Source organism: Nothobranchius furzeri, chromosome 15 (assembly GCF_043380555.1).
Source record: "Nothobranchius furzeri strain GRZ-AD chromosome 15, NfurGRZ-RIMD1, whole genome shotgun sequence".
NCBI lineage: Eukaryota > Metazoa > Chordata > Actinopteri > Cyprinodontiformes > Nothobranchiidae > Nothobranchius > Nothobranchius furzeri.
The window spans coordinates 60,151,176-60,169,536 of NC_091755.1; the positions used below are offsets into that span (position 1 = coordinate 60,151,176).

Below are 18,361 nucleotides of genomic sequence, written 5' to 3' on the forward strand. Positions count from 1 at the left end.
GTGATGAGCCAAACAAATAAACTAGAGCACAGTTAATCTCATAAAACTGTTAAAGAAACACATTGCCAGTGGAAATGTCCTAGTGTAATTTAACATAAAATAGACCTAATCCAGTTTGTGCTTCTAAGAGATTGGTTCAGACACAAGCAATAACAGAAGTTAAGGTTAGAAGGTTTTAGGTGGAAAAAGGTAATTGTCTCTGAAACTGAGCTCTTAGAGCAGTTTACATTCACTCTTTTGTGGATTTGTTCAAACCCTCTAAGTCTGTTATAAGAGAATGCAGGGTAAGTTGTTAGAAGTTCTGTGAGTGCCCTGGAGCAAACATCTGTTCACTGCCAACTAAACCCACATTGTGAGTCAGTGTGAATGTTAACACAATGTTAAACTAAAAAACACAGTCTCATTTACACACAAAGTTTGTCTGATGTTTGGAGTAATTTTTAGGTTCATAAACTTCAAACTGAGGATCTCTTTCATGTTAGTTTTTTAGCTGATTCAGCCTTCTGAGGAAGACTATAAGTATTGCCTCTTTAAAGATTTCTTCAGTGTGTGCTCTTTGCCACACCTAAACATTTTAGATCTGCAATAAAAACCAATCAAAACAAAACACAAAAAGTCAAATGATGTGAATAAATCCAAAAGGTATTTTGTAAAAGATGGACACTTTTTTTTTTACGAAAAGCACTGTTTAAACTAACATGGCCCTATCTGGAAAAGTAACTACCCCTAATCCCAACAACTGATTGTAAGACCTGTGATGGCAACAACTTGAAATCAAATGTTGATGGTGATGTTTCTCACATTGTTTTTGAAGAATTTTGTCCCAATCTTCTTGTATTAACATGCTCCCCCTGGGTCAAGTCATTTACAATAACAACATTGCCTATCATAGTTATGCAGATGACACCCAGATCTATCTAGCTCTATCACTTATTGATGAGGTCCCCTAGACTCACCCTGTCGATGTTTGAAGTAAGTTAATGACTGGATGGAGTCAAGCATTCTCCAGTTAAACAAAGACAAGACTGAAGTTATTGCCTTTAGAAATAATAAGGATAGGAGAGATGTTATATCTCAACTTGGCTCCAAAGGAATAAAGTCAAAGATCCAGGTTTGAAATATTGGTGTCATTATTGATTCAGACCTGAGCTTCACTGATTACATTAAGGATATAACTACATCAACGTTTTATCATCTTCATCAAATAGTACAGCTCAGAGGTCTCTTGTCCAGGCAAGACCTAGAGAAACCCATTGATGCGTTTATCTTCAGTAGCTGTGACTGTTGCAATGGTCTTTTGTCTGGTCTTCCCAAAAAAGCTGTGAAACAACTGCAGCTTATTCAGAATGCTGCTGCTAGAGTCTTAACAAGGACTGAGCACAATACTCCTGTTCTTAACTATCTACACTGGTTACCAGTAAACTACAGAATTTATTTCAAAGTACTTCTACTAGTTTATAAATCACTCATTGGCATGGGACCAAAATGCATGTTGGATCTCCTTCCAGTATATACACCCAGCAGGGCTCTGAGATCCTTAGGAAACAGTGATCTGGTAGAACCCCAGGTCAGAACCAAACAGGTTGAAACTGCTTTTAGCTACTATGCTGCACACAGATGGAATCAACTTCCTCATGACCTCAAATGTGCCTCAGCTCTAGTAAGTTTAAAATCAAAATTGAAAACTTTCATGTTCATCAGCCTTTGAATGAATGTCTTGTATGCTACACCTTCTGCACTGTAACTGCTTAGCCTTTGACTTCTATTATTACATCAACCTTGATTTGTGTATTTTAAATTTAATTTTAAAATTCTATGTTTTATGTCGTCACATTGAGTTTAACGTTTTATATTTTTGTTCCTGGAAAGCACTTTAAATTACTTCTGTGTATGAAATGTGTTGTATAAAGCTGCCTTGCGCCGTCCTAGACACTACCACCACCATGTTGGATTGAAAGTTAGTTTTAAACCAGATGTAACAAGACACACATCTTCTACAGTCTTGTCAGGCAACAGAACCTATCTTTCCAATAATCATGTTTTTTATGCTTTTTTGTAAATGTGAAATGGGTCTGTGTGTTTTTTTTCATCAGCAGAGGTTTGTTCCATTGAACTCTCACATGTAAGCTATGTTAGCTGTCTACCTCTAACTGTTGAACCATGACCCCCAAATTTAACCTGAAACAATGTGAGATTTTTATGGATTTAGATATCATTCTTGGTTCCTTTGAGGTATAAAAACTCTGGCTCTTTTAAGAGAATCAGCTCGTTCAGCTTATGACTCAAATGGCTCTTCACATTTTTTGTTTCCTAAACGAATCACCAGAAATTATGCAAAAGTGTTGCTAAACTGAATAACTAATCTACAAATATACATTACATTAAATGTTTATTATTTGAATAGCTGATTTTATTCAACATACTACAAAAAAAATCACAAATGAATTATTCACCAAGATGATGATGGTAGAGTCTGACCACTGCACAAAGCCTTCTCTAGCACATCCCAAAGATTCTCAATGGGGTTAAGGTCAGGACTCTGTGGTGACAAAACAATGTGGGAAAATGATTTCTAAAGCTCCCTGAACCACTCTTTCACTATTTGAGCCTGATGAACCCTGGCATTGCCATCTTGGAATATGCCCGTGCCATCAGAGAAGATGGAATAACCTGGTCATTCAGTATATTTAAGTAGTCAGCTGACCTCATTCTTGGAGCACATCCAGTTGCTGAACCTAGACCTGACCAACAGCAGCAACCCCAGATCATAACACTGCCCCCACAGGCTTGTATGGAAGGCACTAGGCATGATGGGTGCATCACTTTATCTGCCTCTCTTCTTACCCTGATGCACCCATCACTCTGGAACAGTGTCCATCTTGAGTCATCAGACCAGTTGTTAATAATGCGCTGGACAGTTCTTAACCCAATTTTTGTCGTTTCTGCAATCTCCTTAGATGTTTTCTCTGCTTGATGGATGCCAATGATCTGACCCTTCTCAAACACACTAACATCTTTTCCACGACCACCAGATGTGTCTTTCCACATGGTTGTTTATGACAAGTAACTCATTGCACCAGTTGGGGTTAAATAACTTATTGCATCTGAAAGATAACCAACCACACAGTAGTTATCCAATATGAGGCTCCTACCTATTTGCCTATACCAGGTGGCAACCTTTTTTAATTGAAATTTGTTTGCTGGTGGTAAACATTCAAATGTGAGCAAACAAGTAAAAATATAAGACATGTGTAAGAGACAAATAATTTTGAAAGCACAGAAGCAATATAATGTATTTTTCTAAAATGATGGCTTGAAATAATATTTTACAATAAAAAATTATAACTCATGAAAACATTGTCACATAAGAATTTTTCTCAATGAAATCCTCATAAATTCTCCACATTTTTAGCTTTGAGATGAACTAAAACATAATTAATGTAGATCTCATTGTGATGTAGAGAGAAACTGGCTGAAAACTTGAAAAAAACATCAACTGGATGCTTTCTTGAAGTGGACTGCACTCAGTAACAATTTGAGTTAACCCACACCATCCTCGTGGGCAGATTGACTGAGTGGTTTTCAAAACAAGGCTCGACTGTTTCTGAGAGGTTTGCTACAAGGATGTGACGTCTGATCAATTTTCACCCAGAATGAAGGCACTCTCATCTGTGTTATGACCTGTAATCCAACTGTATGAAAACTTTTGCTCAAACAAATTGGCTAAAACTAGTTGGTTTAGGACCTTGAGAAAAGTTACGTCTGCAAGGTCTATATGCACTTTATCAATATTTCATAAGTTAACTACACACTGCCTGCTAAAAGTAAAGGCAAGGCAATACGTAACACAACTGAAAAATTACATTTTACAGTTGCTGAAATTCAAATAAATAAAACATAATGCTTTGAGGCCACTGATTAAAACTACATTTTAGCATTGGTTTGCTAGACAACGATGAGTTCATTGACCTGAAAATTAATCAATACTGCTGCCAACAAAATTCTGACTACATGAGGTCTTCTTGCTCATATGGTTGATAAACATCACTAATTAACCCATAAGATAATTAAATATATGCAAATTCATGTTTTATTTAGATGCAGAATTTAAGGATTTTATATGTGTTGTTCTTGCCTTTAGGTAAAAACATCACCCATTTAAATTTGTGGGTCAGGAGAGGAAACTTTGACTGTGTTTATGTTGTGTTTCAAACATGCATATCATTTTGAGAATAATCAGAGCAGAGTTTTTATTAATGAAATGCAGGATTTTAGAAAACAAAACATTATAAAATGAAAATGTTCACAAAAAAAGCCAAACATTGTTCCTGCAGTTGTATTTTATATCACTCTCATTCCCTACCTTGATTATTATTATTATTATTTTGTTCAATCTGTTGCCTGAAAAAAAAAAGAACAATCCCACCACCTGCATCATCCTACCATTTTAACAGCTGTCCTGTGGTGTATGCAGGCTTTAAAATTTTATATCGGATATATTAAGAAGAAAATGCATTACTAACTAATACAAGCATCTTAGCATCGCTGTGCTTCGGGAAAACAAGAGTCGGCTGCTGTTGGAGAGAAAACAAATACAGCACTTTTCCGGGTACTAGCTTAAATTAAAGTAGTTGTCATTTGAATGAAAGGAGCTAAAAAAGCCAATATCGAGCATTCTTATTTTAAAGGTGTGATTTACTCATTTATTCAATGTATTTGCAGTATTATCTTGTGTAAATCAATGCAGTATGAGTCATGCTACGACGCTCCTGTTCTGAGATGCAGACGCTTACTGGTGCAGAGGTGGGCGGAAAACAGCAGAATTGTTCATTAATATTAATGATATGCACACGCCTCACTTCTGACTGGCTAAAAGAAAGCATTCAGCCATGTTGCAAAGTCACTGTCACCAACACACTCTCCGCTCTTTTTCCTCGCTTAAAAAGCATTCCTGTGTTTGGACGCAAGCCAAGGTGGGCGGGGCCATGAAGGCAAATTCACAGTGTGACATTCCAGTGTGAGGATTTTCAAATCCTACCATTTCACAATTTATTTCCTATCAGAAACTATAGCAGAAGATATATGTAGGAGACTATTTTCATCTTCAGTCTGCATGAAAAACTCTGAATATAATCAGAAATAATAATAAAAAATGTTTTTTCAGTCAGCCGCACCGTTAAATGTTAGTAAAATGTAGCAATAAATGTGTAGTAGTTGAACTGTCCATGACTGTTACTTGAAATGATCCAAAGATGTTAAATTATTTAGTTTTATGAGATGAAGTCATTAAGCACAAGTGATTCTTGGATTACCGTAGTTTGGACAGCAGACCTTGAGCCAGCAGACACTGGATAACACTGTGAGGTTGGTCAGGCTGCACAGACCGAACAGAACACCACAGAAGGCATAAACGGTGCAAGTTGGCATATTAAACAACCACCTGCATGAAGAAGGAAAGAAAAACAAGCAGAAGAAAATAACGCTTTAACAGATTTTTTTTCCTCTCTAAAATTCTAAGGAGTAGTTTCACAGGAAATATCAAGGAGGGTGGGAAGGTAACAGATTTTTTCTGGCATTTCCCTTGAGTAAAATAAGATCAGTGTACAATGATGCACTTTGACCCAGTCCTGGCACATGTGACAGTTTGCATTCTCATATTCTCCGAGGATCATAGAGGAGAACAGAGTTCACCAGCTGGAGCACGACACATACACGTGACCAAGGAGACATGTCCCACCGCATTTCAAGAGTTATCTCACAAAAGCTCCAGTCATGCAGCAGCCAATACAAGGGTATTTCAACTAGAAGAATAAATGCATCAAGCTATGTAACAAGTTTTATATTCTGAAAAAATATTATTATTATTTGAAGAGATAGACCTGAAGATCCACCTCATGCAGCAGAGACTAGAGGTGTGATCATCTCTTCAGAGTGACCTTGAAATGTGTTGCCATGACAAGAAAGTAGCATTATGATTTAAAACATAATTATGGTTGGTGAAAGCATGCAGTAAAAATAGGTGGTGCTCTGACTCGTTTCCAACCTAATTAGACATCTTCTTACTTAGACTCCATAAAATGACAGAAATTTTGAGTCCTGACTCTTTCTGCAGTTTGTTTCACACATTAACTTAACACCAGCCAATTTTCAACTGGAAATACTCCAGTGTGACACATGGCCTGAGTGGAAATCATTATACAAAAAGTACGAGTGGAAGCTGCATGTTGAGAATGGAGACTTTAGGCTTGACCTAAATGTGATGATCACATTTATCTGGTCAGTTTACATGTTTAAAAATAAGAGGATGGAAAATTTAGTGATACAGCGAAAGTGTGAACCACTACAGAGAAGACTGAAACACTAAGTGATCTGTGATTTCAGTAAGTGTGGATCAAGGGTATGAACTAAAGAAAAGCCTCCATACACAATCGCACACTCCTCTGGGCACTAAGGTTTTTTTTTTGAAGGTTTTATGTTGTTTTTCATCTGCTTTCTTTTTGAACAGCTGCACTTTACTTGATCTGATGTTATACAGCTCAACAGAAACAAGCGTTTCTAGTCAAAACAAACCCAAAAATATAAATTTAAAGGGACTTAACGGAGTTTTGAATTTTTATGCTCGCGATTGCCCCCTCAGGCCAAAAGCGTAACGGCAGCTTCAATAGGAGGCTCGTGCACGAGGCGCGCAGGCTGTACGTGCACATTCCTTAACGAAAATAACAGCTGAGACAGTCCCTTGTGTGTGTGTGTGTGGCCCAGAGGACAGAGGACAGGAGAACGTGCAGCTAATTAATTAAATAATTTGGTTCTGTACCTTTCTCCGCAGCACAGCCTACAAAGGTTTAAGATGGGTCAGTCCTCCTGCATGCTCAGATCATTCCCTTCCCTTGCTTGAAAAATTGTTCCAAAATGAAAGTTGAACCCACATCTTTTTATCTGTGAATTCAACGCCGTTCGGCGAGTCTCAAATAAAAATTTGGGCATCTTACTGTAAAAAATATATCATTAATGCCAAAAAGAAACTCTAAAACAACTATGTTCACATCCAGAATCAAACCCAGGTCTTCTGCACTAAAGCCTGAAGTTTTACTAGGCGAGCTAAAGCACCAGTTATGTCTTCTGTATCTGTAACATTTATATCCTTGATGACAGCTGAAACAACGTTCAAAGAACGGTTCGGAGGGCTAGGCCTGAGCGTGAACACGCATGAAGCAGCCTGCTCGACCCGAGCAGCTCTCTTTTTTTGTGATTTTACAGAAAAATAGGCAATCACAGTAAAAATGCCAGGGCTCATTCCACAGGACCAGGGCATTGCAGGAGAATGTATTAAGAAGAAATGTATTATTTCTATACATGTTTTGGCTGTCAAACTTCCATAATGCCCCTTTAAATTACAATATTTTCTCTTTGAATCAAGAAAACACATTCTCATACATCCAATAAGTCAAGAGTCAGACGAAACTAACTATTAAACTTGTGTTTTCGTTATTTTGTTTTTGTTTGAAGACACTGAGAGCTCTCATGAGGGAATGAGATTTATGAATTACAGGATATGAGAGAAATAAAGCTATAAATTACTAAACGATGGCTTATGTGGCTTTATTTGGTTTTAATAGATAAGGATGAATTTCTGATTAACAGAGCATACAAATCATTAAATGGTGAAAAAGGGAAAGTCACTTACTTGTGAGCATAGGTTGAAGGAATTGCAAGAGGAAACAGAGTTATCGTCATGCCCAGGTCACTGATGGCCAAATTCACAACAAAAAACTCTGCTGGCTTCAAGGAGGACTTCTTTCTATAAGCCACAAACAGCAGGATCCCATTTCCCATCACGGAAAAAACACCTGGAATAGACAGGAGGACCGTAAAGGATCTCAGCTCCTGGTCATATGATTAAGAGGTGTAGACAAGTTCACTCACCGAAAATGGTGTAGAGCGTTCCCATGAGGATGTCATTGTTTTTCGATATTCTGGACACGAACATGAATATTTCGGAGGCATTTCCCATCTGGAAAAAAAATAAACATAAATACAGAAAAGATGTGTGTGTGTGTGTGTGTGTGTGTGTGTGTGTGTGTGTGTGTGTGTGTGTGTGTGTGTGTGTGTGTGTGTGTGTGTGAGGGGGTTAAATGCCACCCCTCACTTGAAAATCTGTCTCATCTGTTAGAGCAGTGAGTGATTTGCATGCACAGCATGACCCGATGCTGATACGGCCGTCGCTGTGGTGAATACAGGTTTCCTCGGGCAATCTTTGTGACCGAATAAATGAAAACATGAAACTACATTCAAAGCCTTTTTTCATTTTACTCTAACTTTACCTGTATTTACATTATAAAGGAAAACAGCCACAGAGAAATCAGCTGGAGTTAAGAGAGCAGCTTCTGGATAAGTCACACACACACACACACACACACACACACACACACACACACACACACACACACACACACACACACACACACACACACACACACACACACACACACACACACACATATATATATGTCACCCCCTCACCCTCTGAAACAGGCACATACATGGAGACAAAATGGAACAAAATATCAATTGATAATATATCGGCCCAGCTTACTTATTGGACCGATACCAATATGTTAAAAAATGACTAACATCCGTCGATACACATATTGAAGGCGATATATTGCATATCCCAATTTTTTTAGCATTTTAAAATGTTTGTTTTTGTTTATGTGAAGTGCCTTGTGATTTTTATCTTGAAAGGAGCTATATGAACAATTGCTTTTTCTCCTTCTCCTTCTACAGATTGCAAAGTGTGCACCCTGAAGCTCAAAGTTTAAAATAAAGCTCAGTGTGCTCAGTTCTGGAAGTCGAGGTTAAACAAATGTCTGAGTTTGACTTTGGGGTTTTGTACTCAGATGTTTGTCTGTTCAGATGTGTCTTTATAGATGCCTGGTTACCATGGTGACCTTGATGGGATGCTGCAAGCAGCTTTTCCATTTCTATTGATCTTAGCTTTCTTTTCCTGTCTCACCTATTCATAATACAATAAGAACAAGATGCAAGCTCTTTATCATAGCTTTGTTCCAAAAGTATGCCTCTAAAGACTTGTGAATATTGTTAACATATGATGACATGTTTTTGGGTTCAGCAGCTGTTGGGAACATTTTTCATATCTCTTCTTGTATTTTTATCTGTAGCTATTTTTCACACCATCACCCAATTTCCATGGCTCTTGTTGCTCTTGTTGCTGAATCTGAAAATGATCACTCACTGAAAATCCAAGATAAAAGTATCTTGTGATTGTTTTGGACATCTGCCTGTTCATTTGTCACAAGTGAAGTTTGGAGGGCTCGGGGTCTGGTAACTGTGGAGGGAACAGATGGTACTTTTTAAAAGCCCTGAAGGAAGTACAAGTGGAACATTAACACAAAGATAGGTTCCAACACCGGGCACTGAAGACACCTGTTTGATCTGGACATTAACATGAAATGAAAGGGTTGATACACAGAAGCCATGTGGCAGAATGCTGTTCGTCATTTAAAGTAGTAAGTGTAACTTTCAGTGATATAACCAAAAATACTCATTAATAAAATACTGTTTTGATGGACTCGAGTCACACTATACATCAAAGCGTTTGGATGATTTTTTAGGATTAGATTTCAACATGGCCGCTTATACATTTAAGTTTAATCACATCAGAGAAAAAAAGGTACAATAACACTCAGACAAACCTGAAGGAGTCAAACTGAAGCAGTCAGACTTTCACATCACAAATAATCCCAGTTTTCCAAAGAAGAGCTGTGCTATGAGGCTGTGTGGGATTTTCCACAGAAGAGCATGACTGTCAGTTTTCTGATCAGCTCCAATGTCACTCCAATGTAACTCATTAAGCATAAATATTTCAGCCACTCTCCAGCTGAAGACTTTGTTAGATTGTTGTTGAATTGTGCAGCTCACACCAACATGGTGTTTTGCCCTGCTGATGAACACCAAAACAGGGATAAGGGCATAGGATGGTGACTCCTGTAACTCCAGTTACAGCTCTTTATCTACCGACTCTGACTCTTCATCAAATCAATTCATAGTGTACTGCACTGAAGGGTTGCTGAGCTTAAACTCTCTTTCTTAAAAGAGGCTTGAGACTCCAGGGAGAAAAAACAATACAGATTATAACTTGTTACAGAAATCAAAGACATGCTTAGTTAAATTAACAAACTTGATCTACAGCAGAATTTTTATAAGTTCAAAGCCATTGTTTTCAGATCACTAAGTAAGTACAATCATTAGCTGCAGTGTTTTTGAAATAAATAAATACGTTATATCAATTAGATTGATTACAATGTGTAACTCTTACAATGCTAAAAGTTAATTTTTATTTACTTGATTTTTGCTTATGCCTTAAAATTGCACAGTAGCATGTCATGCTTCAATGAAAGTGCACAAGCTTTGAAAATTATAAACTCACAGTTACATTGCCCTGTCAAGAATTTTAAACAAAGTTCTTTTTCTCATCAGCCAATCACAAATATTCATTATAATATTTACAACACATGAACCAATTTCCCTTTATCTTGTAAAGTAATTTCAAAAGTATATTTCACACAAAAGGAAAGACATGACTAATAAAGGTTTTAAAAATTTGAACAACCGTTTCTGTGCGACAGTATGTTTTTATTTCCATCCTGCCTCCTCATTTATGGTCTACCCACACATTTAGTAGCCTGGCACACTTCCATTAGCAATGAGATCAAAATGCAGAACACATGCTGCACAGCTCCTGATGTCTCGTGTAGGCTGGAATTTATTAGACTTGTAGGCATTTCATCTCACTTTCACTACAAAAAAAAACGATCATGTTCTAATATCAAATGTTGTCTTTTCTTTTACCGTGTCCCACAAATTTAGTTTCATGCCTTATCTTGGGATTTTGAATTTTCATATAGCAACTCACCTTTGAAAAGATTGCTTTGCAGATCAATGGTTTTACTCGAGGCTGAGTAAAGCAAGGAGGTATAAAATGAACTAATCAGTCTAACTGAATTCTACACTTTGTGGAGTGTTTGAAGCGAGTCCAGTATAAATAAGGCAAGATTCAACAACGTGCAAACAGTCATTGTCACATGGACATGCAGATCATGTCTATATTGAGTCCATTGGTCCAGAGCACTTCTGAAGGATGTCCAAACTGTCTTTGCACAGTGGGAAGTGTTTTGGAACCAATCAGTGGAATTTCTGCATAATTCAGCATATCCTAATGTAATTATAGGGGAAACATTCCTGATTAGAACTTTATTATTTAGCAAAGAAATAAAATTTAGCCTTGCACAGACTGCCATTGATTTTGCAGATTGAATAAAATCATTTGACCCATCTGTGAAATCTTACAAATGGTAGGTTTGAACCATGGGTTTGAACATGTGTAATGGAAAACAGGCTCTGACTGTCTGACGATCCTAATTTGATGAAGACATCTTGTTCTCGTTTGAGCTGCAGATGATAAGCATGATGTTTGTCACAACAAACATCTCATTAAATAAATGAATAGTCTGATACATCTAAATCCAAATGACATGCACAAAGAAAGTCTGTGCAGAAAGTACATCTTTTAATGTCTTTGAGTGTGCCCTCTGTGAAAGCGCAAGTTGTGAATCTTCTGAAAGGGGATCAGAGTTTTGCATTTTGAAACACAAAGAGAACACTGCAGAGATGTTTGCTGACTCTGAAATTTGCTGGAATCAAGTTTGCAATTTAGTTTATCCGGATCCACAATCTTAGTGTGCTCTTGGCAAAGGACTGGGGATCCTGTTAAAATATTTATCAGATTCTATCCAACTTTATTTGCAGTCGGACAAAGACTGATATGTCAACTGTTCAGCTAGGCTGAGCCAAACAGAGGAGGACGAGCTCTGCTTTGCACGTTTTTCCTGCAAGAATTCTGCACAGAGCATCTTTATATTCCACAAATACTCAGAAATGTACATTAAAAGGAAGTACAGAGTCTTTTTACGATACATGTAATGATTTACCTATGTTTTGAACTCTACCAAATGAATGAAAAACATTTATTTTAATAGTAGTTCCTTGCAGTTGAATTTGCTTTTTACTCATAATCAAGAGGCATAATTAATATTTCTGTGTGACTAATCATTAACAGTTGGCATTTTGCAGGCTTGTGCATAATGAAAAGAGGGCGAAATGCCCCGTGGTACCATTAAAGCCTTGCTTAAGGAGACAAGAAAGAGCCGTCTGGCTTACATGCTGCAGCCATGGCGTCATCTCAACTGGAAGAACTAGAGTCACCAGCCCTGATTAATGACACTATGCAGGAGGAGTTTGACCAGTGAGAAACTAGATTAGTTTGAGTGTTGTTGTTTTTGGTTGAAATACTTATATGTGTCAGAACGAATAAATGAATCAAGACTGTATGTATGGTAAGAGTTTCACTAACACTGCTTCAGCACTTCCTTCAGATTACTCAGGCTTGTTTATTGGAGACAGAACTCGCTCACTTACTAATCTTCTGAAACCGCATTCTCCTCAGGAGGGGGTTGGTGTCTATCTCCAGCAGTGACGGGGTTAAAAGTGGAGGTACCGTGCACAGATCACAGGGACACATGTTTAGACAAACAGCCATGCACACACTCAATCCCTTTTCTTGGACTCCTGCTGACATATACACCATGTCTGCATTAAGCTGGGAAACAACATTGTCACCACATTCTTTGCTAGTATTTCAGTTATAGATTTTGAGAGATGAAGAAAAGGTACAAAATCAAAATCCCAAACACCAGATATCAATGTTTCTACTTCTACTACTTCTAACTTGTGCTTAAAGGGATACTATGCAACTTTTTCATATTTTTCATCATTTCCTTGAGCCAGTATGTGCTAAAATGACCCTTTACAGCCTTAATGATATGCCACTCAGACCCCCAACACCCTCTGTGGCCTGAATGCTGCATTTGTCTGTGTTGGTCTGGCACCTGTTACACTTGGAAAAATGTAGCTGACATACCTGGCACTGCAGTCTTCTTCCAGCATGTTTCCTGCTTGTTTTGGATCATGAACACGGCTGATTTGTCTAATTTAGTGATGAATGACTCGTGCAGACATTAATGAAGGCTGGGACACGTTTCAGCAGCTAGATTAAAGTGACAATGTGTAGTTTTTTTTTAACCATTTTTCTCTGGAAATATCCATCAAAATGTAGTCGTGAATGAATAAAAAGATACCCAGTTGTTGAAAAATATTGGCAGTTTCATAACATATAACCATAAAAATCTGTTCTAAAATACATGGGAACAGGTCTAAGTCTCTGGGTGACGCCATGTTGGATACCATGTTTTATTCTATGGAAGCCCATGAGAACAAAACACATTTGCTGATATGTACAGTTGTGGTCAGAAGTTTACATACACTTGTAAAAAATATAATATAATGGCTCTACTGAGTGTCCCGTTATTTCTAAAACTCTGATTTTTCTCTGATAGAGTGATTGGAACAGATACTTCTTTGTCACAAAAAACATTCATGAAGTTTGGTTCTTTAATGTCTTTATTATGGGTTAACAGAGAAAAGTGATCACATTTGCTGGGTCACAAATATACATACAGCAGTGCTAATATTTGGTTACATGTCCCTTAGCCATTTTCACTTCAATTAGGCGCTTTTGGTAGCCATCCACAAGCTTCTGGCAAGCTTCTGGTTGAATCTTTGACCACTCCTCTTGACAGAATTGGTGAAGTTCAGTTAAATTTGATGGCTTTCTGACATGGACTTGTTTCTTCAGCACTGTCCACATGTTTTCAATGGGGTTTAAGTCAGGACTTTGGGAAGGCCATTCTAAAACCCTTATTCTAGCCTGATTTAGCCATTCCTTTACCACTTTTGATGTGTGTTTGGGGTCATTGTCCTGTTGGAACACCCAACTGCGCCCAAGACCCAACCTTCGTGCTGATGATTTTAGGTTATGTTGAAGAATGTGAAGGTAATCCTCCTTCTTCATTATCCCATTTACTCTCTGTAAAGCACCAGTTCCATTGGCAGCAAAACAGCCCCACAGCATAATATTCCCACCACCATGCTTGACTGTAGGCATGGTGTTCTTGGGGTTAAAGGCCTCACCTTTTCTCCTCCAAACATATTGCTGGGCATTGTGGCCAAAAAGCTCGATTTTCGTTTCGTCTGACCACAGAACTTTCCTCCAGAAGGTCTTATCTTTGTCCATGTGATCAGCAGCAAACTTCAGTCGAGCCTTAAGGTGCCGCTTTTGGAGCAAGGGCTTCCTTCTTGCACGGCAGCCTCTCAGTCCATGGAGATGCGAAACACGTTTGACTGTGGACAATGACACCTGTGTTCCAGCAGCTTCTAATTCTTGGCAGATCTGCTTTTTGGTGATTCTTGGTTCACTCTTTACCCTCCTGACCAATTTTCTCTCAGCAGCAGGTGATAGCTTGCGTTTTCTTCCTGATCTTGGCAGTGATGAAACAGTGCCATGCACCTTATACTTACAAACAATTGTTTGCACTGTTGCTCTTGGGACCTGCAGCGTCTTTGAAATGGCCCAAGTGACTTTCCTGACTTGTTCAAGTCAATAATTTGCTTTTTCAGATCCATGCTGAGCTCCTTTGACTTTCCCATTGTAGCGTTCGTGGGCGTTTGTATCCAATGAGCCCTATTTACCTGGCCTAAGAGAAGTCACCAGCTGTAGTCACTCATAATCACTCACAAGAAGTTAAGAGGCCATGCTATGAAGCTCAGTTCACTGACACATTTCTAAGTCACCAAAATTGCTAGTTCATGTTGCTGTATGTATATTTGTGACCCAGCAAATGTGATCACTTTTCTCTGTTAACCCATAATAAAGACATTAAAGAACCAAACTTCATGAATGTTTTTTTGTGACAAAGAAGTATCTGTTCCAATCACTCTATCAGAGAAAAATCAGAGTTTTAGAAATAACGGGACACTCAGTAGAGCCATCATATTATATTTTTTACAAGTGTATGTAAACTTCTGACCACAACTGTACCAAATGGTTACAAAACTTTCACCAATAATAAATGCTGATTTACACATTTCCATTTATTTATCACTTATTGCCAGTGATGAAAGGGAATCGGATGTGCTTGTCATTTTGCTGGAGGTTGCAATCCCAGGGATTTTTTTACCTTAATGGCCATCTGTTGGTAAGGTCTTATGTGAACAGAAAAGTAATGCTTGCTTGCAGAGATTTAGGTATGTACTGCCCCCATCGCCAGGGAAAATACACACTGTCACTTTAAGGTGTTAAAAAGACTAACGCACAGCCAGGAGATAGGTTTCACTTTGGCTTTGGCCAGAGATAATTAATAACGGACACTATAGGGGTGCTCAAAGCAAGCAAAATTGACAAGTGTGCCTTTAAACCAGTCTACCAGATGCTACAGACTCAGAGATACAAGCTTTCACGGCATCTTTCAAACAGACAATTGCATAAATTAAGTTGATGTTTCCAAACACATTCACCTATTACACCTATTCTACAACCCTGCAAAGCACTTCACAATACAATCAGTCAGTCACCCAGTCACACACACATTCATACGCTGGTGGGGATGACCTACGATGTGGCTACAGCTGCCCTGAAGCGCACTGACAGAAGCACAAAAACACAACACAAAAAATTACTTTAAATGGTGCAAATATTTAGAAGAAATAACACATGAAGAAAGCAAGGCTACTTATTTAGTTCTTATTGCTGATCCCATCCCCTTCTACAGTCAACATTTCCCTCCAGGAGGCAGAGCTGAATTAACCATCGGAGTGGATGAAGTCAACAGAGGCACTTTCAATAAAGGGGAGGAATAAGTCAGGGTCGCAGAGTGACCCAGGGTCACGCCAATTTATTTGTAAGAGGAAAAGTGGCGTAAAGCATGACTGACAGTCATAAAGTGTCTGTCAGCATGTTGCTGAACTGTGGAATTAAAACTAATCATTGTGGAGGGCAACTGTGACAATTTAAGCTTTGCTGTTGTATAAATGAAGCTTGTGCAAAAAGAAAGGCAGCAAGTCTGTGTGTGTGTGTGTGTGTGTGTGTGTGTGTGTGTGTGTGTGTGTGTGTGTGTGTGTGTGTGTGTGTGTGTGTGTGTGTTAAGGGGTGAAGGTATAAAATAATTGAAGGATAGAACAAATAAGAGAAGACAAGTGAGGAATGAGAAAAATCCCACAACTGAAGCTGTCAGAAGCACAGGATTGAAAGGAGAATGATGGTGATTACCCCGCAGAAAAAAGGGATGCAGAAACAATATAGTAGAGCTGAACATCCACCCATCAGGGGATGCCCTTGTAGAAAATGCACAGAACCAAATCCAGCTGAGTCATTTTACCCTCTGGAGTTACTTGAGAAGCAGAATTCAGATCCTCTGAGTTTGGTTTTACAGCAGTAAATTTATTTACATGTCTCTTATGTAGGGTTTTAGGTTTTAAAGGTGTGGCTGACGGAAAACAGACATTTTTTAAATGTTTTTTTTTTCTGATTATAAACGGTCACTCTGAGTTTTTCATGCAGACTGAACATGACAATAGTCTACTACACCTATCTCCCGCATTAGTTTCTGATAAAAAACTAGACAGTGAAAATCTAGGATTTGAAAACCCTCACAGATCTTTCATGGACTCACCCACTTTGACTCGAGATGGGGAAGGTTGTTGTTGGTTTAGTGTCCAGGAATCAGCAGCGGACATCGTGACTTGTAGATGCTAACTGTTAGCATTAGCAAATCCACCACTCAGCAGAACTCCTTCAAACTTGTGTTTTTCGTGGAGATAAAACAATGTTGCAAGTCAGTGGTATAGTTGCATTACTGTTATCTAATCTAAGTTGATATGTCAAAATATCAGGAAATAAGACTCCAAACCCTGCCATCTGAAGCTCAGCTGTGATGTGGGTAACTTTTAAGTCCGAGAAATGGTGCACCGGTACATTTTTCCCCTTGAGAATGAGTTGCAAGGCATTTGTTCCAACTAGAGAACATGCAAATTGATTAAACAAGTGATATACTCCTTTGGGATGTTTTCACTTTATCCTGGAGACATAATTTCCTTGCACCATTTTTATGCCATCTCCTTTCAAAATACTTGTGTTTTTCTCATTACTAATATCAATGTAGGAGGTTGAACAAAAGCCAACAATCTCAACCTTTCTGCTTTTTATTTTTCATAGACAGTTAACGTCCTTAAAACAATGAAAAAAAAACAATTATTTATTTTTTTCATTCAATAAAAATGTGATCACTCCTTAGACACCGTACTTCCAACCCAATCTTAAAAGAAAACGTTTGTGGTGATTCAATAAACTTAGGAAGGGACCACCACTTGAGTTTTATTTGTAAGTGTTGTGAGAAGCTTTCTTCGAGTGTGATAGAGTATAAAACAGGTCTTTCACCCTGCACAGCAGGCTTTAGTCTGAGTGTTTCAGCTGTGGATAATGCCCTCCCATGCAATCCCTCCATACCTGATGTGTCCTTCTGCTCCCTGTGGCTCCGAATAGAGAACAAGTGAAATCAGATCACCAGCATCAATGTGTTTTCAACAAAAACCTCCACAGATTTCATGATGACATCATCCTTCATGTTTTTCTGAAATAACAAAATAAACCTAACTTTGTATTTTTTGAAGGTTAAATGTTATTGATTTGTTTTCTTTTAGGGATAATAATTTAGATGTGTTAAACTTTAACTTTTTAAATTGTGTTAAATATGGCAGAACTGGTCATTTATTTATATTTCATGTATTAATCATTTCTATGTATGCATGTATTTATTTGTGGGGAGGCAGCATCTCATGAACCTGATGATTATTACTGAAACCGTGGGATGTGATGTCCTTCTACAACTGATTCACTTTTTAGTTAACATTAGCACAAACAAACATGGCTGTGATTCAATTAGTTTTACAAACACTGAACCGAACTTTGACATTAGTAGCTGAGAGTCAACCCCACCATGCGTTTATCGGCTCTTGCTTGATACTATGGGCATAACGTTATGTTCAAATTTCAACCGAATTAGCTAGAAGTTAGTCATTTCTCTATGTGTGTTTTTGCTTTTCATTATTCTAAGTTTTTTTTTCTTTTACAGAGACATTAAATCAAATCTACAGACATTTCTGAGACAAACAAGGTCTTCTTTAGTTGAGTATAAAATAATTAAAATGACATTATTTCTTCCTTTCTCTCTTAAGACTGTTTATGAGATTTTTTCCATAGTTTCTTTTCATTCTTAGCTACATGGGCACTGGGACTGGTAAGTTGTTAAGAAAATATCAACATCCATCCATCCATCCATCCATCCATCCATCCATCCATCCATCCATCCATCCATCCATCCATCCATCCATC

At 38.1% G+C, this 18,361-nt stretch overlaps 1 protein-coding gene across 1 annotated transcript in view; it reads right to left on the bottom strand.

Annotated features, from left to right (window-relative positions):
• opn7b (opsin 7, group member b) overlaps positions 1 to 18,361 on the bottom strand; it is a 99,307-nt gene that overhangs the window by 13,561 nt on the left and 67,385 nt on the right. The window contains exons 2-4 of the mRNA XM_015968071.3: positions 7,924 to 8,011; positions 7,685 to 7,847; positions 5,313 to 5,440 (exon numbers count right to left, since the gene is read on the bottom strand). Of these exons, the coding sequence (XP_015823557.3) occupies positions 5,313 to 5,440; positions 7,685 to 7,847; positions 7,924 to 8,011 (379 nt within the window). The remainder of the gene's footprint in view (positions 1 to 5,312; positions 5,441 to 7,684; positions 7,848 to 7,923; positions 8,012 to 18,361) is intronic.